The 24238-nt window shown below is 42.5% G+C and overlaps 1 protein-coding gene across 1 annotated transcript; it reads left to right on the top strand.

The window, feature by feature from the left end:
* Positions 1-302: 302 nt before the first annotated feature.
* Positions 303-15559, top strand: mfng (MFNG O-fucosylpeptide 3-beta-N-acetylglucosaminyltransferase; the record flags this gene model as incomplete). The annotated part of the gene is made up of 7 exons (XM_083906296.1): positions 303-647; positions 6504-6549; positions 7003-7105; positions 7272-7425; positions 12694-12779; positions 12851-13102; positions 15508-15559. 7 exons carry the CDS (start codon positions 303-305, stop codon positions 15557-15559), a joined length of 1038 nt encoding a protein of 345 aa, XP_083762422.1.
* Between the last annotated feature and the right edge of the window lie 8679 nt (positions 15560-24238).

Genomic DNA, 24238 nt, shown 5'->3' with positions numbered 1-24238 from the left:
GGGGCAGATCTTACGCCTCTCACATCCTGGTGACAGCGGCTTTTACGCAGCAAATGAGGGGGGAATCAGTCGCGCCATGCCGCTAATAATTTAAACTTTTTAAAAAAACAATGAATCATCTTTATGATTAAAATTTGATTTCATTTTTATCTTCCATTTAAAATGCGAACCACGTTTCGGGTTTAATGAGGGAAACTGACTGTGACGCGCGTCAAAAGAAGGAAGGTGGGTGATGTGGAGACGACATCAGACCCAGAACATGAGTGAACTCACACTTTGTTGAGTTCTAAAATAAGTTTAAAATGCAGAGGAGATGGATTCGCCGCAGGCTGCTTGTCTTAATCTTCACCTTCTTCATCATCCTCTACGTGGATTTTCAATTACACACCAGCAACCCACCCAAACTCAGCGCGCTCCACGATCCACGCTCACCCATCCAGGACACTCCGTCCCCGGCCACACGCAGCAGCAGCAGCAGCAGCAGCAGCACCGGTGATGGACACCTGACCACTGAGGACGCACCGGTGATCACTCAGCCCAGACTGAGACAGGAGGAGATCTTCATCGCGGTGAAGACCACGGGCAGGTTCCACAAGACGCGTCTTGCGCTCCTTTTGGAGACGTGGATCTCCAGAACCAAGGCGCACGTGAGTTTCTGTTGTGTCCAACATTTACGAGAGCAAAACTCCACTAGGAGTAAAAGTTAAAGTAAAAGGGATAAAGGGAAGTAGTAGTTAAATGAATCAATTTATTACATTGGATCCAGATCTGTATTTTTAAAGGTGCATTATGTAATAAACTGGCCATAAAATCCTCCTAATATGTCACAGAGACTCAGGAATAATGTTCATATAACAAACTGAACTCACCAACAACAACAGTACAGACAAAATATTTGCATTAAAAGAAATATTTTGCAGACTGCAAATCATGTTTATGTTTTGAAATCATGTTTTGGCGTCATGTGGCGCCACCTACCGCCGTCTACCAATCATTGCAGTCAGTAGAGTCTCAGCTGCCGAGCAACCACGGGTTGCCAGTTTACGTCAGAAAACGAAACCTAAAAGACCTCGGTATTTTGAATTTGAATGTAGTAACCGTTTTTGACCACATTCTTACATATGGCACATTCGGATCGTTATCACGATTTTTCGATACAGGGTTCGATTTATTTATTTGAATTCGGGGGTGGAAGAAAAAAATGAGAGATGTTGAAAACAAACACTAGATTACATGACAAAAAAGTGTCAACACTACGGTGGCCCTGAGGTGCAAAACACAAACGCAAATTACAAACGCAAATCAAAAAACAAAAAAACGCAAATCCCAAAACACAAAAACATTAACTCAAAACGGAAACACAAATCACACAACGCAAACACAAAAGCAGAAAACACGAAAACATTAACTCAAATTTAGGTTTTTGTGTTTTGCGTTTGTGTTTTTTGATGTTGTTTGTTTTGCACCTCAGGGCCACCATACAAAACAAAACAACATTTCTCTTGCTGTCTGTGCCATAAACCACAAAATAACTCTAAATTATAAAAGTTTTCACGATTCTTTGGGAAGTTTTTTTTGAAAAACACTTGCAGTGAAGCGGTGGGCGGTCGCGATTTTTCGGTTTCGATATGCATATCAATACAGGCTTAGGTTCAAATGACTCAACTTTGGAGGTAAAAAAATTACCTTAAACATGTCTATAAAAGGACTTTCTTCTGGTTAACGATAAGACACTGTGATGTTGAGAGGATGTTTCTCACGTTGCAGCTTCTGTCGCCGTTCGATGATATTTTAAATGAGAAGCACGAGGGGGTGAAAGAGGAAGATATTGATGGATGCTGACACTCTCTTCCTCTTTCGTATTTCAAAAGTGACACACGAGACTTTTAGATTTCAGCTCATTTCACGATTCTGAAAGCTCACGATTTAAACGCTAAACATTCATCGGCCTCGCTCTAATTTCATTTTTAAATCACCTTGATTTTCCCAAACCCTCTGAGCAGAAATCACACTGTTTAGCACACATTGGTGACCTTGATTACCAGTTAAAACTGTAAATGCTATGTAATCATTTCTTTAGCAATGAGGTTTGGTGACAAAAACACACACACACACACACACACACACACACACACACACACACACACACACACACACACACACACACACACACACACACACACACACACACACACACACACACACACACACACACACACAGGAAGCTGTGCAGGCAGGTTGTCTGCACTGAGGGGAAGCAGTCACTGTGAGGCAACACTGTTAACAATACTGAAAAGGAAGCAGGTCACAGAACAGGAAGTGAAGAGCGCCATGAACGAGCACACACACACATTCATACACAATCACCCATCTCACAAGGTGAAAAGTCATTACTAAAGAAGCACTCGGGGGGGGGGCGAGTTTCTTTGTATTCACATCACCACCGAATATCAAATTATTTCTTCCATGGGCTGAAACCTGCATAATAATATATGATATAATAATATATCACATAATATCAACATGTGAACATCGTCCCTGCCAAGTTTGACTTTGATCGAGTGAAGCAGAACAAAATTAGAGAGGTTTTAGTATTTTTTTCATGTATTAAACTACACTTTTTTTTCACTTTTATATCACTATTATTAGTGTTCAATAAAAAAAGTATGGCTTTGTATTAAGAATTCTATGTATTTTCCATTCCAAAAACGAACACTAGATGGCGCTATTGAGCCGTGTCTCTCTTTGTTGGGCTGCATCTGATGGGTCTTTATTATAGACCCATCAGATACAGGCCAACAAAGAGCTGTCAATCATTCATATTATGATTCATATTATGAATGATTGACAGCTCATTGACTGCCTTACAGCCAATAGAAGGACGCTGTCGTTTCGAAATTTTGATTGACAGCTTTGTTAGCCAATGAGAAGCAGCAGAACGCCCTGTAATGTTTTGAGTGTAACACAGAAAGTCCGCCTGACTTCACGGATAAATATCAAAGGTAAGATTAATTATACAGTTGTCGTTCGGCGAACCGATATCTTATTGTCTTTATTCTTTGGCTTCTATCCCCGTAATGCTTTTTCATAGACTGCTTTGACGTATACCGCCAGAAACAGCTTTCATTTAAGCCTTATGGAGCGTTTTTTGGACAAAGTGTCGTAGCGCTAGATCCAGAAATGCGGCGAGTGGGTTGACACAGCGGTTCCGTACGAAGTTTGATATGTAATACGCAATTTAGTTGTTATTTGAGCTGTGTTTGTCACATTTAAAATTGGTTTATACAGCCTTATAGCCCAGATTCTGCTGTTTAAGTTGATGCCAAGCGTCAATATATTCTCGTTTAATTTTTCACGCATTGTTTTTAACGAATTCTTTACGAAGAATCTCTCAGGATCCCCCAATTTGGGGGACTTCGAGTTTAAGAGGCGAATTTGCCCCATAGTGGAAAAGGGCCATTAGTTACCCAGGTAGCCCGGAAAGGGTACTACTACGTGGCCATGGACTTGAAGTGGGAAAATTATGCAGGTCCCACCGTGCAAACCATGGACAAACCCGCTTGGGACCCATATTGTAAGCCCAGATATAACCCTTTAAACAAAAACTCTGCTTACCCACACCACAAATGCTAAATAACTTCTACAACATATAAAATGAATGTAATATTTTATCCATTTGCCCGGCACTCGAGTGCAGTGACCCTTGAAGATCTCACGTTGACACCAAGCACCAACCTGACGGCGCACATGTTAGTGGTATTGATTTTCTTCTTTACGAGTCCTTTTTACCAACATTATGAAAAAAATATAAATGTCCATAAATGCTCCATAAAATGTCTGCTTAACATCCAGGTTTATTTTTAGCAGTAGAATCCACTTGCTGAACGGGGGCACGGTGCTGCTGGTGTGAAGCTGTTTTTTTGTGTGCATCTTGCGACGCCGCAGACACAAACACACAAAAACGCTGCCCTGCTGGGAAACGCAGTCATGTGGAGCTGATTGTGTGAACTCATTTCACAACAGTTTGATCCTAACCACACATTTCATATTCAAAAGTGATGCACTATACAGCTTAAAAAGATGAATATCTGCATAAATGAGCTACTCTCCCTCTCGAGATGCCTCTGAATTTCCCCGCAGAAACACAGTTTAGGGCCAAGTTCCTGATTTGAAAGCTCGAGTCCCATTACGCGGCCAAGAAACCACTGACGTAAACATCAAAAAACTACATCTAAGATGTACACCAATCATTTTGTGCTATGGGGCAGAACAAATCTTACTTACTGGGCCTTTAATGTTGTGGAAAAACAAGGCTGGATTGATGTATTCCTGTGTGATCTCTGTAAATCACGCTCTCTAACCGCTGCCTAGTAACCGCTGCTCGTGACAGTCCACCTTTTTTGGTTTGTGAGTCCAGTTTAGACCGATTTTTACGGCGGGTGGTTTGGTTTGACTTACGACCGGAGGAGTTTTATTGTGGAGTATTCTGGGGGTAGAAAAGCTCACGGATGTGATGGTGGGGGTGAGGCCGATTGATCCGTGCTCCTCCCTGCCTCACCCGGGGGGAATGAAAAATGAGGGGCCTCCAGAGCAACAAGCGAGGGAGAGGCGGAGGCGTTTGATTGGTATTAAAATGACAGAAGTGGAGATTTAGAGGTTGTTTTTATGTCACTGCAAGAGAGAGAGCGAGAGAGAGAGAGGTTGAAAGAGTATTGATCGATGAAATGGGGCTGGTACAGTAAAAAACTGCGCTTGACTCTATGCAGTGTTTCTTTTCAACAGTGCAGTAGAGCACTACTTTTTAAGGTTTTTGTTGTTGTTTGTTGTTGCCACAGTACATTTTTGACGCCACCGCCCCACATGTTTAAACATCACAGTGGCCTAATATTATGGGATAGAATGTGTGCACCCACCAAACTATTTTCTCCGTCAAGTCTTTATCCATCTTTGCCGCTTGTGTCGTCAAACTAAATTTTTATTTTTATTCAAAGTTTTCATATAACACACACTTTCGCTCTCTCTTTATAAACCTACAGTTGACTCAGTTCAAATGAGTGAGCAAATACAATTTAAGTCCACCAGAGGTCAGCGTTACACTATCTATCTATCTATCTATCTATCTATCTATCTATCTATCTATCTATCTATCTATCTATCTATCTATCTATCTATCTATCTATCTATCTATCTATCTATCTATCTATCTATCTATCTATCTGCTGTTAGCTTAAAGTTATCTATCTGTTAGCTTAAAGTTATCTATCTATTAGCTTGAAGTTATCTATCTACTAGCTTAAAGTCATCTATCTATCTATCTATCTATCTATCTATCTATCTATCTATCTATCTATCTATCTATCTATCTATCTATCTATCTATCTATCTATCTATCTATCTATCTATCTATCTATCTATCTATCTATCTATCTATCTATCTATCTATCTATCTATCTATCGTATCTGTGTTAGCTTGAAGTTATCTATCTGTTAGCTTAAAGTTATCTGTCTGTCTGTCTATCTGTCTGTCTGTCTGTCTATCAATCTATCTATCTGTCTGTCTGTCTATCTGTCTGTCTGTCTGTCTGTCTGTCCGTCCGTCCGTCCGTCCGTCCTTCTATCTATCTATCTATCTATCTATCTATCTATCTATCTATCTATCTATCTATCTATCTATCTATCTATCTATCTATCTATCTATCTATCTATCTATCTATCTATCTATCTATCTATCTATCTATCTATCTATCTATCTATCTATCTATCTATCTATCTATCTATCTATCTATCTATCTGCTGTTAGCTTAAAGTTATCTATCTGTTAGCTTAAAGTTATCTATCTATTAGCTTGAAGTTATCTATCTATCTACTAGCTTAAAGTCATCTATCTATCTATCTATCTATCTATCTATCTATCTATCTATCTATCTATCTATCTATCTATCTATCTATCTATCTATCTATCTATCTATCTATCTATCTATCTATCTATCTATCTATCTATCTATCTATCGTATCTGTGTTAGCTTGAAGTTATCTATGTGTTAGCTTAACGTTATCTATGTGTTAGCTTAAAGTCTTAAAATCTATCTATCGCTAAGAATGCTGTACAGTTTTGGTGAGGACAGACTAAGGACATTCTGGGGGACGTGTGGACATGTTTGTGTTATTATGTCCCGCTGAGACGTAAGTTGAATTTACAGTGATGGGATTTGGAGACAATGAGCGTCCTCACAAAGTTAGAAGTACGGGGTTTAGTGTGTGTGTGTGTGTGTGTGTGTGCTGTGACTCATAGCTTTAGCTCACACAGGGGAGCCTTGTTGTTGTCACATCGAGTTTGCTCTATTTAAAACTATATTGATTACGTGTGTGTGTGTGTGTGTATTAGCTCAGTGATGAAGATGCTCTGTTGCAGATGTAGAAAAGATGCACATTATGTCCTGAACGAAGCTGCTGTGTTTAAATTCATTTGTTAATTTGTTGTTATTTTTTTTTTATTTATCCAGACATTCATTTTCACAGACATGGAGGACGCTGACCTGAGTTCAGAAGGTATGCTGAAATAATTCATCTTATTTTATTCGTAGAGGGCTGGCTAAATAAGCTAATGCTAACCCTGTGAGTTTTCCGGTAGCTATTGCTAAAGCATTACATGATACTACTGTAAATAAGCGTATTATTTGGTTTGAATTGTAGAGCTGCAACTGACGATTATTTTCATTAATTGAATAATCTATTAATAATTAATAATTGTTTCAGCTCTAGATGGTTGGCTAATTAAGCTAATGCTAACCCTGTGAGTTTTCTGGCTAACTTTGTAGCTATTGCTAAAGCAATTACATCTACATTTTCTTATACTAAACTTATATTACATGTAAATAACATATTATTTTGGTTTGAATTGCATTACTTAACGACCAATATCTGTTGTATAATCATGTGGAAAAACACCCAGGACATCCAGTTGCATGAATCAAACGCGCCCCCTTCTGTCTCTCGGTCCAGGTTACAACATGGTGGTCACAGGCTGCCAGTCGGATCACAGCCAGCAGGCTCTGTCTTGCAAGATGTCGGCCGAGTACGACGGCTTCATGGCCTCAGACAAAAGGTGAGAGTTTAAGGTCCGTCCGTCGTCGGAAGACGTTTCTAAACCGGGAGATTTCGTTGTTATTTTTTAAAATGAGCTATTTAATAGCAGCTTTACCGCAGTTATTATTAATGGCTTTATATCTAATTTGTGCCGCTCCTGTGCTCTGTTTTCCGTTGCTCTTCAGGTGGTTTTGTCACGTGGACGACGATAACTACGTGAACCCGGGAGCCCTGCTCTCTCTGCTCTCAGCCTTCCCCCAACAGAGCGACATCTACGTGGGCAAACCGAGCCTGGACAAGCCCATCACTGCTCACGAACTCCTGGCGGGCAATGCAACGGTACCGTACCTTGGTGTTTTCATGTACAGGTCCCATATTATCACCTTATTCAGAGTTCCGTCATTTTAAAGTTGCGGTTTACTTGTGGTGTAATGTCCACAAAATGTGAACAAATGAAACAATTCTGCCTTTTTTTCCACATCTGGAGTCAGATATCATACTAACCAAGAACTCTGGTTTCAAAGCGCACCTCGTTACCATGCTGAGCTAATGGGGTCGAGACATGAGGACGCTTTTCCGTCCCTGGCCATAAATAATACATTATAAAACCCGACGCTGCGAGCCGTATAAAATCTGACAAAAGCTGAGGGCCGGATTTCGGACATGGCTGACTTAGAACATATCTCGCAAAGTGTCACGCCACTTACCGACAGACTTCTTGATCTTGTGTAAAATGCCCCGGTAACCACGGCAACAATCATGTCAGCTGTGCTGTACCAATTTAAAGCATCAGTACTGGCTTTTTGTTGTGGTTCCGCCTGTTTGGTATGCATAAATGGAAATTACATAACTTTATATTTACATTTATGCGTCCTTCTGAAAACCGAGGGAGCATTTGTGTGTATACAGCAGCAGTGCAGGGGGGCGACGACAAGTAACATTTATCGTTTCAAACTGTTGACAGACCAGGTTTTGGAGCAGTAGCATTCACTTGTGAAACTTGGGCATGTTAACGCGCTAACGGCGGTTAACGACGTATGACATACTATACGATGTCGTCCAAAATTTTTTGAAACAAAGTTTTTGGTGCAAAATTTTACAAAAATGACATACTATACGATGTCGTCCAAAATTTTTTGCACATTTTTTTTTGGAACAAAATTTGAAAATAACGTCATACTATACTGTGTCGTCCAAAACATTTAGAAACAAAGTTTTTGGTGCAAAATTTGACAAAAACTACATAAAATACGATGTCGTCCAAAATTTTTTGAAAAAATGTTTTTGGTCCAAAATTGGACAAAAACGACATACTATACTATGTCGACCAAAGGTATGTGTGCCTCTGTTTTTAAAGTTTAGCGTTACGTTAGAGACTCATTTCAACAATCGGGAGTCACGTAAACATAACGTCACACGCGTCTTTTAACGCTTAGTCATCACGGAAACGTGTCATGCGCTAACGTTGACTTTTCAGTCATTCTGCAACCTGTTTGCGGATGCCTCGCTTTACTCGCGCAATGTTGCCGTCGCCTCTGTCTTGTGATGATTTTCAACAGTTTCCAATGAAGCAGCTCAACACTCCATAACTCCCCTGAAACCCCAGGCCGAATTTAATTTATGTGTGCCGATAACTCCTTAAGGCAGGGTGACCCCTCTGAGATACATTACTGTCTTGGATGTGACTCTGCAGATTAATTTTATTTCTAGCTGTGCTGTCGTCTGAGATTCTCCACCGTGACTTCCTTCCTTCATTCCTTCCTCTCTCTTTTCACTGATAACCTTTTTGTTTTTTATCCCAATTGCTGTCACTCACTCACCGATTCACGTGAATCCGGTCCTGTTTTTTTAATCCTCTTTTCCCTCCCGAGACTCTTGTCCACTGTTGTGCTGCAGGGATTTAATATCCTCTTCAACCAAACCACTGTCCTTTGCACCTTTTCTTCTTAAAAGAAATACTTTAAAAAAAAAACATAGTTGAATGTACTTTTTTTTATCAGACAAAAGAAGCTGCTCTCTCACACACACACTCTCTCTCTGGATCCATTGATTTTCTGTTACTCTGGCTTCCTCCCACAGCCCAAACACATGCACACTGGGGTTAGATTATATCTGTAGCAGGCAAGATTGTTCAGTCTTATCTCCAGGCCATTAAATTCCATTGTTTCAAGATGGAGACTGTCTGTTCTGAGTCCCTCCCACCGGACTAGCATAGGCAGATGTACGTGCTTCATACACAACAGATGTCAATCTCTCCATCTTTTAAAGGCCTATACTGAAAAGTGATTTATTGTATACCACACTATTGGGCTCTATTTTTGTATTTTTTTGGGTTGTTTTGCAGTTTAAAGGCCCTGGTATACTTCCGCGAACTGAACCTCTGCCCCACCAGTAGGTGGAGTATTAACCCTCTAACACCGAGCGTATCACAGACAACACGAGAAGTTGCACGTCAAAGCCAACGTGTGGTTATTACGGTAATTTCACTCGCAGGAAGCCGGCTAAAGAGCGTCTTTGTCACCAGAGCGTAGAAAGTCGGAAAAAACGCTTGCACATAGTTTCCGATTTTGGACATTGAGACGAAAACTAGAACAAAATGTTACTTTTAGTGCTGGGCATGTTAACGTATTAACGGCGGTTAGCATGTCACATTTCCGTGACGACTGACGTCACGCGTGTCTTTTTCCGGTCAGTCGCGTCATGGAAGCGCGCCGTGCGCTAACGCTAACACCATTATCTGCCGGGAACACATATTCGCTATTAACTAGGTGCTTACTACGATGCGTATAGCAGCAGTAGCATACTAGCCCTTTATTAGCACGTATTGACACCTTATGTAGGAAAAATCTTAATTTATGTCATAATTAAGGTAGAATAAGGTGTTAATATGTGCTTAATGATTGCTAATAAAGGGCTAATATGCTACTTACATATGTTAGTAAGCACCGAGTTAATGGTGAATATGTGTTCCCTGATTTAAAGTGTTACCACGAATAAATAAAGCCTATTTGAACCAAGAAAGTGTCTTAAAATCATTATAATGAAGTTAGCCAAGTTTCTTAAACTGAAACAGCGAATACGAGGCAGTTCCACCCCCCCCACCCTCCACAGAGACCACAGATCTTTTGATTTCCATCATCACGCTGAAAGGTAATTATGGAATCATTCATCAATAATCAAAAGAAATCAAAAAATCTTGCCTACCCCCCAGGTTTAATTGCAGACCTGCTTAACGGAACGATTCCCCCGCGTCTGAAAAGCTCTGCAGTGTTCACCTCTGCTGGGAGTTCTAACGATGTATGACGCTTCGTATCCTCCATTTATATTGCTGTTTATATTTTGCTCTCGCCAATTTCTATCCTTTTCCCCGTCTCACCACTCCATCTTCCCTCCCCCACTTTTTTTCCCCTTTTTTTCCTCGTCGATGCTTCGCTGATCTTAATGAACTGACGCCGAGGTCTCTCTCTTCCTATTGGTTTTCTGCCAAAAATGCAGCCGGGGCCAGGTTAAAATGCAGAAATGTTTTTTTTTCCTCAAAACGTGCGGAAGTAATGGAAGGGAGGGAAGGATGTAGTTATGAATGGATGGGTTTTGTTTTCCGATGGGGAAGGATTTTTCCGACCTCAGTGGGATCAATGGCTGATTAGTATCCGTAACACACACACACACACACGCACACAAGGAAGTAGGATAGTCCAACTGGTGGATAGTCAAACTGGTGGATTGTTTTTGGAGAGTAATTTGGCTCCCGTGCTTTGCCGTAGGATTAATGCGCCTACTTATTCAAAGTGCATCGTGATTCCACCGAGCTCTTTGAAAAGTGTGTCACCCTTTCAATCTTCCCCCCCTCCCGTTCCTTGAAGTAAATGACTCTCTTCATCTCACATTCTCTGCCCTGATTGCACCCATTTACACTGAAAAATAGATCTTTATTTATCTTTGCTCGCCATCGCTCTCTCTCTCTCCATTCAACATTTACGTTCGAGGTCGAACGGGAGCGACGGAGGGAAGAGGAAGTTTCCTCTCCGTCCGTATCTTCTTTGATTTCCTGTCGCTATTGTCAGGCGCAGAGGAGGAAAAAAAAGAATTCAAAAGAAAGGAGAGGAAATTAGAGAATAGCAATGGCGTTTAAAACAAAGGGGGGGGACGCGAAAAACTGTCGGGAAAAAAAAGATCTCGAGGAATGGAAATGGTTAATGGATGCAAAGGAAACAATAGAGCAGGAAATGGGGAAAGAGAAGAGGCTGAAATGATAATATTGGGAAGGAACAGAAATATAAGGAAGAATCAACAGAAAAGCCAAAATAAGTGTAAATATTTGAAAAGTGATAGAAAGATACCGGAGGATGACGATCAGGGAAAAGCAAAGGAATGGAATGGAAAAGGCTGCTCGTGGGGAAGGAAATGGGGAAAATAAATGGAAGGAAGTGTAAGGAAATATTTGACGAGACTGAAGGAAAAGCCATAAATGAGGTGAAAATAATGGGAGGGAACACAGTGATTTGTTGTGTAATTACACTTCTTATCCTCTTCTGACTGCTGTGCTGCTCTCACACGAAACACTGAACACCAGAGAAGAACACGTGACCTCTTTTAAAAAACAGTCACAGACAGCAGTTTGTTCTGCGGCGGATAAATAAAAACGATACATGAATATAAAAGGACGATGTGATTTATCACAGATCTACGGAAGAGGATTAGGGCCATACAGGAAATACATATGAATTCTGACTTTAAGCTCAGAATTCTGACTTTATTCTCGGAATTCTGACTTTAAAGAATTCTGACTTTATTCTCGGAATTCTGACTTTAAAGAATTCTGATTTAAAACTCAGACCTTATTCTTAGAATTCTGACTTTAAACTCAGAATTCTGACTTTAAAGAATTCTGACTTTAAAGAATTCTGACTTTAAATTCAGAATTCTGACTTTAAAGAATTCTGACTTTATTCTCAGAATTCTGACTTTATTCTCAGAATTCTGACTTAGACTTTATTCTCAGAATTCTGACTTTAAAACTCAGAATTCTGACTTTAAAGAATTCTGACTTTAAAGAATTCTGACTTTAAACTCAGAATTCTGACTTTAAAGAATTCTGACTTTAAAGAATTCTGACTTTATTCTCAGAATTCTGACTTTATTCTCAGAATTCTGACTTAGACTTTATTCTCAGAATTCTGACTTTAAAACTCAGAATTCTGACTTTAAAGAATTCTGACTTCAAACTCAGAATTCTGGCTTTCTGAGTTTAAAGTCTTTAAGACTTTATTCCCAAAACTCAGACTTTAAACTCAGAATTCTGACTTTAAACTCAGAATTCTGACTTTCTGACTGTAAATCTCAGAATTCTGACTTTCTGACTGTAAATCTCAGAATTCTGACTTTCTGACTGTAAAACTCAGAATTCTGACTTTATTTTCAGAATTCTGACTTTTAGAATTAGCAGCACACTTTGTTGAATCTTTCACGTATAGTGGAATGGAAAAAGTACCGTCCTCCCAATAGTGGCGATGTAGTGTACAGGTGGAAGAGTTGGCGGTCGGTTGATGCGTGGCACTAAAATGTTGCTGGATAAGGTGAAGTAATTGTTAATGTGTGTGTTTTCAGAGGGAGGTGCGGTTCTGGTTTGCCACAGGCGGAGCAGGTTTCTGTCTCAGTCGCTCACTGGCAGAAAAGATGGCTCCGTGGGCCAGGTACTGTATTTTTGAATACTTTATTAAACTTTATTCTCAGAGTTCTGACTTCAATTCTGTGTGTGTTTCAGTGGCCCGCGGTTCGAGCAGACGTCCGCGACCATCCGCCTCCCCGACGACTGCACGGTGGGCTTCATCGTGGAGAAGCGACTGGGCGTCTCCATGGTGCACTGCCCGCTGTTCCACTCTCACCTGGAGAACCTGCTGCTGGTGAACCACAGGAGCATCCCGCGCCAGGTGACGCTGAGCTACGGGATGTTCGAGAACAAGATGAACAGCATCGAGGTGAAAGGGAGGCTCTCGAAAGAGGACGACCCCTCCAGGTGAGTCCGTCACTTCGGCCAACTGACCGTTTGAATCAGGTGTGTTGGAGCGGGGAAACATCTAAAGCTGTTTATCGTGGGTGACGGATTACGTCTTACGTGGGTTTTTTCATATTCCCGTAGCATTAAGCTCTGCATTAAGCTCAGCTTAAGCTGTGCTCTATGGGACGACACATGGACAAATGCGTCAAAAACGTTACCTCCAGGGAAGCTCAGCTTCTCTGGGAGTCGATGGTGCAGTGGGCTGCGTGATAATTGGAGGAACTGTCTGAAAGGCGGAGCCAGTTTTTTTGATTGACAGCTTTGCAGAAACATACAGTGGAGCCTTTTCTGCCTCAGTCCTGTGTGGATTAAATAGCTGTTATTTGTCGTGCTGGGCACGTTAGCGCGTTAACGCAGGTTAATGCACGTTAACGCAGGTTAACGCAGGTTAATGCACGTTAACGCAGGTTAACGCACGTTAACGCACGTTAAAGCAGGTTAACGCAGGTTAACGCATGATGCGAATGACCGGAAAAAGACCCGCGTGACGCCATATTTACGTGCCGCGGCACCGGAGTCCAGGCACCGTTTGCCGGTTAGCTGTGTTAGCTCCGTTAGCGCCATTAGCGTTTTTAAAGTTTAGAGTTACTTTAAAGACTCTAAAATTTTAACAATCGGTAGTGACGTAAGCATGACGTCATGTGCGTCTTTCTCCGGTCAGTCGTGGACCGGAAAATCGTCACGCGCTAACGTGCGTTAGCGTTGACTCCGACGCTCGTTTTTTGTTATTAGCTCGGCGATATAGCCAAGTTTTCTTATTCTAGCAGAATTTATGTAAGAATTTATATATCCATTGTTTTCAAAACATGGTATATCCCTCACAGATATATTATTAATAAATAACAAATGACTGACTCGACGTCTCCGCTGTGAACCTGCCGCTCCTGTGCTTTTTTTTACTTGTGCGATGATCCGAGCTGAGGACGCGACACCTCCGGTTCGTCCTGTTCCCTGTTCAGTCAGAGATAAAAAGCACTGTGATGTAAACGCAGCAGAGCAGTTGTGTCTCAGCGTCCTCCGCTGTAAGAACATGTCACCTCCACAAAGTGCTCCACGGTGAGCTCTTAACAACGACATATTTGAGTTCACATCACGGCGTCGCGCTGCATTTGTTTCTTTACACAGTTTATTTATAATATGTTTTTTTTTTTTTTTTTTTACCCCCGAGGAAATGTGACAACTGTGATTTGTGGAACGACATCGTGAACAGATTAAGAGACGGGATGCAAATCTTGTCGCGTCGTCGCTGAAACAGTCAAACGCAAAATGAACGAACAAGGTCATGTCGATCAACAGCTGCTGTAAATCTTGTCATTAATCCGCCGCGCTGTCACCACTTTGCACCATCAGTTCTCTGATATACAAAGCTTTCGACTGGTGGAAACTCTGAACTGGGTTTTCTCCGGGTTTTCTCCGGGTTTTCTCCGGGTTTTCTCCGGGTTTTCTCCGGGTTTTCTCCAGGTTCTCTCCGGGCACATTTTGTTGACATTGATATTAGCTATTAGCTATATTCGTGATGTGTGTCAGAATGAACTATTTGGACATTCACACATCGAACCCTAGTTCGGTTTGCCCGGAGAGTCCGGTTCGTTTGTGGGAGGTGTGAACGCGCAAAACAGAACTCCGATCCGCGCCAAAGAAGCGAACTCTGGTCCGCCTTAAAAACGTAGTTGTCGGTTCGAACACAATCTCCGTTCACGCGGTTAAAAACTCGTAGAAACAGACACATTATGAGCTTATGTTGAGCTAAATTTAACCGCCGGAGCTTCCTCTTCTTTTGTCGTCGTGGATCATCTGTAACGAACGCCAACTTCGTCCCCTTAAGAAAGTAGCGCAACATTTTCCTGTTCTTCATTACGTCATTTACTACATTATTTAAAAAAAAATCTTGGCCATAACTCCTTCATAAAAAGACTTTTAAAGGCTCTTTCCTCATTAAATTAAGTTTTATTTACTGGCATCAAACAGGACTTGGTACTTAGACGTTTAAAGGTGTAGTCGACAACGTATCTGTTGTTATTGATCGCATACACTTCAAAAGTTTGGGCTCACTTAGAAATATCCTTATTTTTGAAGGAAAATCACTTTTTTACAGATGAATATAACGTTAAATGAATCAGAAACACACTCTATACATTGTTAATGTGGTAAACGACTATTCTAGCTGCAAACGTCTGGTTTTTAATGGAATATGTACATAGGTGTATAGAGGCCCATTTCCAGTGTTCTAATGGTACATTGTGTTTGCTAACCGCAAATACAGCGCAAATAAACCCTAAAGTTTGACGAAAGAGATGTGAAATATAGAGAGACCGTCTCAGGTTATCAGATTAGACGTATTTAATTTATCGTCTCGTCTGCAGGTTCAGGACTGTCCACTGCATGCTGTACCCTCTCACCAGCTGGTGTCCTTGACCTTGAACTCATCACAAGCGACGACGACTACAGACACGAGTGGGACGTGTGTTTCTGTTCGACCTACTGGATTTTTCTGTTTGGAAACTGGATTTTTTCCAAATGCAGAGACACTTACTACCACTTTATCTGTCCATGTGATGGTCACGTAGGGGCCTGGAGCCAATCCCAGCTGAGGAGAAAATACAGATTATTTCAATTTGAGGTGGATTCAGTTTGATGGAATCTCATCGGACGTAGATTTCTGAAACTGAGAAACGGCGAGAAGACACTCTTTGATGTGCGTTTGTGATATAAACACGAAGTACATTGAAGTTAAATAAGGTAATACTCACCTTGAGCTAATGTTTAGTGCTTGTAATTGAATCAAATACCAGGTTAGAACCTTCTGCACCTTCTTGCCTCACGTATATTTAGGGTTCGAGCACGACTGTGCAAGAACCCTATTGAAACTGAAAGAGTTATTATTATTAGGGTTCGAGCACGACTGTGCAAGAAACCTATTGAAACTGTAAGAGTTATTAGGGTTCGAGCACGACTGTGCAAGAACCCTATTGAAACTGAAAGAGTTATTATTATTATTATTATTATTATTATTATTCCGGCAAATGAATCGCCTTTTTGAGGCCTTTCCCATGCCCAAAAACTCACAGATTTTTGCGACCACGTCAGGCCTGGTGAAAATTTACGTATTTCAAAGGTTCGGGGAAAAAGCGTGGAAAATTGGAAGTGGGAGGGGCTAAAGAGTGACGCAAAAAAGTGCTAGTAGGTCATCTCCTGTCGGGTTTAACGAAAATGAACGAAACTCGGTACACATGTTCATTAGGTTGAGCTTTAAATAAAAGTCGATGACAAGCGTCCTGGGAATCCTACGTGAAGGCCGCCATTTTGGATTGAAGGCGAAAACGGCGGCGTTTTTGGCGAATTTACACCATCGCTACAAAATCTATCTCCTCCTACAGTTTTTGAGCGATCACCTTCAAACTTGGGGAGGTCACTGTGGACAAGTTGAGGAACAGAAACAATTGGAAGGATTTTTTAAATATCGTATGGCGCACGAGATAGGGGGCGCTAAAGTTGGCGAAAATTCAGGTTTTTCGCCGCAGAGAACGAAACTCTTATAACTTTACAACGAAAGGTCCGATCGGAACCAAACTTGATGTGAGTGATGATGGGTGGTGTCTGAAGAAGACTATGAAGAAATGGTCAATTTTGAAAACAGCGCCTCCTGGTGGTGGCAGAAAACATACGAAAATTACACCAGCGCTACAAAATCTATCTCCTCCTACAGTTTTTGAGCGATCACCTTCAAACTTGGGGAGGTCACTGTGGACCAGTTGAGGAACAGAAACAATTGGAAGGATTTTTTAAATATCGTATGGCGCACGAGATAGGGGGCGCTAAAGTGAGTGAAGAACGAAACTCTTATAACTTTACAACGAAAGGTCCGATCTGAATCAAACTTGCTGTGAGTGATAACAGGCCAGGCCTGAAGACATTTATATGAAAATATTCAACTTTCAGCGCCCCCTGGTGGCTAAAGGCCAACATTGTCCGATCTGCAAGAAAATTGAAATGTGAGGCAAGTGAACTTCCCTGAACACTTTTACGGACACGACTTTCACCCACAGGAAGTCGGCCATTTTAAACAGGAAGTGCCCTCTAACTTTGCTGTACATTTACCGATAAGCACAGAACTTAATATGTGAGACCAGGGACCTGTCCTGAACATGTCTATATAAAAATATTCAACTTTCAGCACCCCCTGGTGGCAGCAGATAGTATTACATGCACACGTCGCGATGGCTCCTCAGACCGACATGCGTGGGGACGCCGCTGAAAATAACTAGCCCCGCGAGCGGTGAATGAACGGGTTCGTGGGCGAGGCGAGCGAGGAGGCGTGGCACACGCCGACGAGCGCGCATCGGCTCGAACCCGTTCAGATCCGCTCGCGGGGCTAGTTATTTTTAGGGTTCGAGCACGACTGTGCAAGAACCCTATTGAAACTGTAAGAGTTATTATTATTATTATTCCGCCAAATGAATCGCCTTTTTGAGGCCTTTCCCATGCCCAAAAACTCACAGATTTTTGCGACCACGTCAGGCCTGGTGAAAATTTACGTATTTCAAAGGTTCGGGGAAAAAGCGTGGAAAATTGGAAGTGGGAGGGGCTAAAGAGTGACGCAAAAAAGTGCTAGTAGGTCATCTCCTGTCGGGTTTAACGAAAATGAACGAAACTCGGTACACATGTTCATTAGGTTGAGCTTTAAATAAAAGTCGATGACAAGCGTCCTGGAAATCCTACGTGAAGGCCGCCATCTTGGATTAAAGGCGAAAACGGCGGCGTTTTTGGCGAATTTACACCATCGCTACAAAATCTATCTCCTCCTACAGTTTTTGAGCGATCACCTTCAAACTTGGGGAGGTCATTGTGGACAAGTTGAGGAACAGAAACAATTGGAAGGATTTTTTAAATATCGTATGGCGCACGAGATAGGGGGCGCTAAAGTTGGCGAAAATTCAGGTTTTTTACCGCAGAGAACGAAACTCTTATAACTTTACAACGAAAGGTCCGATCGGAACCAAACTTGCTGTGAGTGATGATAGGTGGTTTCTGAAGAAGACTATGAAGAAATGGTCCATTTTGAAAACAGCGCCTCCTGGTGGTGGCAGAAAACATACGAAAATTACACCAGCGCTACAAAATCTATCTCCTCCTACAGTTTTTGAGCGATCACCTTCAAACTTGGGGAGGTCACTGTGGACCAGTTGAGGAACAGAAACAATTGGAAGGATTTTTTAAATATCGTATGGCGCACGAGATAGGGGGCGCTAAAGTGAGTGAAGAACGAAACTCTTATAACTTTACAACGAAAGGTCCGATCGGAACCAAACTTGATGTGAGTGATGATGGGTGGTGTCTGAAGAAGACTATGAAGAAATGGTCCATTTTGAAAACAGCGCCTCCTGGTGGTGGCAGAAAACATACGAAAATTACACCAGCGCTACAAAATCTATCTCCTCCTACAGTTTTTGAGCGATCACCTTCAAACTTGGGGAGGTCACTGTGGACCAGTTGAGGAACAGAAACAATTGGAAGGATTTTTTAAATATCGTATGGCGCACGAGATAGGGGGCGCTAAAGTGAGTGAAGAACGAAACTCTTATAACTTTACAACGAAAGGTCCGATCTGAATCAAACTTGCTGTGAGTGATAACAGGCCAGGCCTGAAGACATTTATATGAAAATATTCAACTTTCAGCGCCCCCTGGTGGCTAAAGGCCAACATTGTCCGATCTGCAAGAAAATTGAAATGTGAGGCAAGTGAACTTCCCTGAACACGTTTACGGACACGACTTTCACCCACAGGAAGTCGGCCATTTTAAACAGGAAGTGCCCTCTAACTTTGCTGTACATTTACCGATAAGCACAGAACTTAATATGTGAGACCAGGGACCTGTCCTGAACATGTCTATATTCAACTTTCAGCACCCCCTGGTGGCAGCAGATAGTATTACATGCACACGTCGCGATGGCTCCTCAGACCGACATGCGTGGGGACGCCGCTGAAAATAACTAGCCCCGCGAGCGGTGAATGAACGGGTTCGTGGGCGAGGCGAGCGAGGAGGCGTGGCACACGCCGACGAGCGCGCATCGGCTCGAACCCGTTCAGATCCGCTCGCGGGGCTAGTTATTTTTATTATTATTATTCTTCCGCCAAATGAATTGCCTTTTTGAGGCCTTTCCCATGCCCAAAAACTCACAGATTTTTGCGACCACGTCAGGCCTGGTGAAAATTTACGTATTTCAAAGGTTCGGTGAAAAAGCGTGGAAAATTGGAAGTGGGAGGGGCTTAAAAGTGACGCAAAAAAGTGCTAGTAGGTCATCTCCTGTCGGGTTTAACGTAAATGAACGAAACTCGGTACACATGTTCATTAGGTTGAGCTTTAAATAAAAGTCGATGACAAGCGTCCTGGGAATCCTACGGGAAGGCCGCCATCTTGGATTGAAGGCGAAAACGGCGGCGTTTTTGGCGAATTTACACCATCGCTACAAAATCTATCTCCTCCTACAGTCTTTGAGCGATCACCTTCAAACTTGGGGAGATCACTGTGGACAAGTTGAGGAACAGAAACAATTGGAAGGATTTTTTAAATATCGTATGGCGCACGAGATAGGGGGCGCTAAAGTTGGCGAAAATTCAGGTTTTTCGCCGCAGAGAACGAAACTCTTATAACTTTACAACGAAAGGTCCGATCGGAACCAAACTTGATGTGAGTGATGATCGGTGGTTTCTGAAGAAGACTATGAAGAAATGGTCCATTTTGAAAACAGCGCCTCCTGGTGGTGGCCATTTTGGATTGACCGCGAAAACGGCGGCGTTTTTGGCGAATATACACCAGCGCTACAAAATCTATCTCCTCCTACAGTTTTTGAGCGATCACCTTCAAACTTGGGGAGGTCACTGTGGACCTGTTGAGGAACAGAAACAATTGGAAGGATTTTTTAAATATCGCATGGCGCACAAGATAGGGGGCGCTAAAGTGAGTGAAGAACGAAACTCTTATAACTTTACAACGAAAGGTCCGATCGGAACCAAACTTGATGTGAGTGATGATGGGTGGTGTCTGAAGAAGACTATGAAGAAATGGTCCATTTTGAAAACAGCGCCTCCTGGTGGTGGCAGAAAACATACGAAAATTACACCAGCGCTACAAAATCTATCTCCTCCTACAGTTTTTGAGCGATCACCTTCAAACTTGGGGAGGTCACTGTGGACCAGTTGAGGAACAGAAACAATTGGAAGGATTTTTTAAATATCGTATGGCGCACGAGATAGGGGGCGCTAAAGTTGGCGAAAATTCAGGTTTTTCGCCGCAGAGAACGAAACTCTTATAACTTTACAACGAAAGGTCCGATCGGAACCAAACTTGCCGTGAGTGATGATGGGTGGTTTCTGAAGAAGACTATGAAGAAATGGTCAATTTTGAAAACAGCGCCTCCTGGTGGTGGCAGAAAACATACGAAAATTACACCAGCGCTACAAAATCTATCTCCTCCTACAGTTTTTGAGCGATCACCTTCAAACTTGGGGAGGTCACTGTGGACCAGTTGAGGAACAGAAACAATTGGAAGGATTTTTTAAATATCGTATGGCGCACGAGATAGGGGGCGCTAAAGTGAGTGAAGAACGAAACTCTTATAACTTTACAACGAAAGGTCCGATCGGAACCAAACTTGGTCAGATTAATAACAGGCCAGGCCTGAAGACATTTATATGAAAATATTCAACTTTCAGCGCCCCCTGGTGGCTAAAGGCCAACATTGTCCGATCTGCAAGAAAATTGAAATGTGAGGCAAGTGAACTTCCCTGAACACTTTTACGGACACGACTTTCACCCACAGGAAGTCGGCCATTTTAAACAGGAAGTGCCCTCTAACTTTGCTGTACATTTACCGATAAGCACAGAACTTAATATGTGAGACCAAGGACATGTCCTGAACATGTCTATATAAAAATATTCAACTTTCAGCACCCCCTGGTGGCAGCAGATAGTATTACATGCACACGTCGCGATGGCTCCTCAGACCGACATGCGTGGGGACGCCGCTGAAAATAACTAGCCCCGCGAGCGGTGAATGAACGGGTTCGTGGGCGAGGCGAGCGAGGAGGCGTGGCACACGCCGACGAGCGCGCATCGGCTCGAACCCGTTCAGATCCGCTCGCGGGGCTAGTTATTTTCATTATTATTATTATTATTATTCCGGCAAATGAATCGCCTTTTTGAGGCCTTTCCCATGCTCAAAAACTCACAGATTTTTGCGACCACGTCAGGCCTGGTGAAAATTTACGTATTTCAAAGGTTCGGTGAAAAAGCGTGGAAAATTGGAAGTGGGAGGGGCAAATAACTGCTCCGCCCCACAAAAGCGTTTGTCCAGAACATCAGCTTTAACGTACATGCACGAAACTCGGTACACATGTTCCTTAGGTCAGGACGGTCAAAAAATCCAGTAAAGACGTATGCTCTAAAACGAACAGGGAAGCCGCCATCTTGGATTGAACGTTCACTATTTGGCGATTTTGGCGAATTTACACCATCGCTACAAAATCTATCTCCTCCTACAGTTTTTGAGCGATCACCTTCAAACTTGGGGAGGTCACTGTGGACAAGTTGAGGAACAGAAACAATTGGAAGGATTTTTTAAATATCGTTTGGCGCACGAGATAGGGGGCGCTAAAGTTGGCGAAAATTCAGGTTTTTCGCCGCAGAGAACGAAACTCTTATAACTTTACAACGAAAGGTCCGATCGGAACCAAACTTGCTGTGAGTGATGATGGGTGGTTTCTGAAGAAGACTATGAAGAAATGGTCAATTTTGAAAAGAGCGCCTCCTGGTGGTGGCAGAAAACATACGAAAATTACACCAGCGCTACAAAATCTATCTCCTCCTACAGTTTTTGAGCGATCACCTTCAAACTTGGGGAGGTCACTGTGGACCAGTTGAGGAACAGAAACAATTGGAAGGATTTTTTAAATATCGCATGGCGCACAAGATAGGGGGCGCTAAAGTGAGTGAAGAACGAAACTCTTATAACTTTACAACGAAAGGTCCGATCGGAACCAAACTTGATGTGAGTGATGATGGGTGGTGTCTGAAGAAGACTATGAAGAAATGGTCCATTTTAAAAACAGCGCCTCCTGGTGGTGGCAGAAAACATACGAAAATTACACCAGCGCTACAAAATCTATCTCCTCCTACAGTTTTTGAGCGATCACCTTCAAACTTGGGGAGGTCACTGTGGACCAGTTGAGGAACAGAAACAATTGGAAGGATTTTTTAAATATCGTATGGCGCACGAGATAGGGGGCGCTAAAGTGAGTGAAGAACGAAACTCTTATAACTTTACAACGAAAGGTCCGATCGGAACCAAACTTGATGTGAGTGATGATGGGTGGTGTCTGAAGAAGACTATGAAGAAATGGTCCATTTTGAAAACAGCGCCTCCTGGTGGTGGCAGAAAACATACGAAAATTACACCAGCGCTACAAAATCTATCTCCTCCTACAGTTTTTGAGCGATCACCTTCAAACTTGGGGAGGTCACTGTGGACCAGTTGAGGAACAGAAACAATTGGAAGGATTTTTTAAATATCGTATGGCGCACGAGATAGGGGGCGCTAAAGTGAGTGAAGAACGAAACTCTTATAACTTTACAACGAAAGGTCCGATCTGAATCAAACTTGCTGTGAGTGATAACAGGCCAGGCCTGAAGACATTTATATGAAAATATTCAACTTTCAGCGCCCCCTGGTGGCTAAAGGCCAACATTGTCCGATCTGCAAGAAAATTGAAATGTGAGGCAAGTGAACTTCCCTGAACACGTTTACGGACACGACTTTCACCCACAGGGAGTCGGCCATTTTAAACAGGAAGTGCCCTCTAACTTTGCTGTACATTTACCGATAAGCACAGAACTTAATATGTGAGACCAGGGACCTGTCCTGAACATGTCTATATAAAAATATTCAACTTTCAGCACCCCCTGGTGGCAGCAGATAGTATTACATGCACACGTCGCGATGGCTCCTCAGACCGACATGCGTGGGGACGCCGCTGAAAATAACTAGCCCCGCGAGCGGTGAATGAACGGGTTCGTGGGCGAGGCGAGCGAGGAGGCGTGGCACACGCCGACGAGCGCGCATCGGCTCGAACCCGTTCAGATCCGCTCGCGGGGCTAGTTATTATTATTATTCTTCCGCCAAATGAATCGCCTTTTTGAGGCCTTTCCCATGCTCAAAAACTCACAGATTTTTGCGACCACGTCAGGCCTGGTGAAAATTTACGTATTTCAAAGGTTCGGTGAAAAAGCGTGGAAAATTGGAAGTGGGAGGGGCTTCAGAGTGACGCAAAAAAGTGCTAGTAGGTCATCTCCTGTCGGGTTTAACGAAAATGAACGAAACTCGGTACACATGTTCATTAGGTTGAGCTTTAAATAAAAGTCGATGACAAGCGTCCTGGGAATCCTACGGGAAGGCCGCCATCTTGGATTGAACGCGAAAACGGCGGCGTTTTTGGCGAATTTACACCATCGCTACAAAATCTATCTCCTCCTACAGTTTTTGAGCGATCACCTTCAAACTTGGGGAGATCACTGTGGACAAGTTGAGGAACAGAAACAATTGGAAGGAATTTTTAAATATCGTATGGCGCACGAGATAGGGGGCGCTAAAGTTGGCGAAAATTCAGGTTTTTCGCCGCAGAGAACGAAACTCTTATAACTTTACAACGAAAGGACCGATCGGAACCAAACTTGCTGTGAGTGATGATGGGTGGTGTCTGAAGAAGACTATGAAGAAATGTTCAATTTTGAAAAGAGCGCCTCCTGGTGGTGGCAGAGAACATACGAAAATTACACCAGCGCTACAAAATCTATCTCCTCCTAAAGTTTCTGAGCGATCACCTTCAAACTTGGGGAGGTTACTGTGGACCAGTTGAGGAACAGAAACAATTGGAAGGATTTTTTAAATATCGTATGGCGCACGAGATAGGGGGCGCTAAAGTGAGTGAAGAACGAAACTCTTATAACTTTACAACGAAAGGTCCGATCTGAATCAAACTTGCTGTGAGTGATAACAGGCCAGGCCTGAAGACATTTATATGAAAATATTCAACTTTCA

The sequence above is a fragment of the Microchirus variegatus genome (assembly GCF_963457635.1).
Source record: "Microchirus variegatus genome assembly, chromosome: 19".
NCBI classification, from domain to species: domain Eukaryota; kingdom Metazoa; phylum Chordata; class Actinopteri; order Pleuronectiformes; family Soleidae; genus Microchirus; species Microchirus variegatus.
This window is presented reverse-complemented; position numbering and strand designations above follow the sequence as displayed.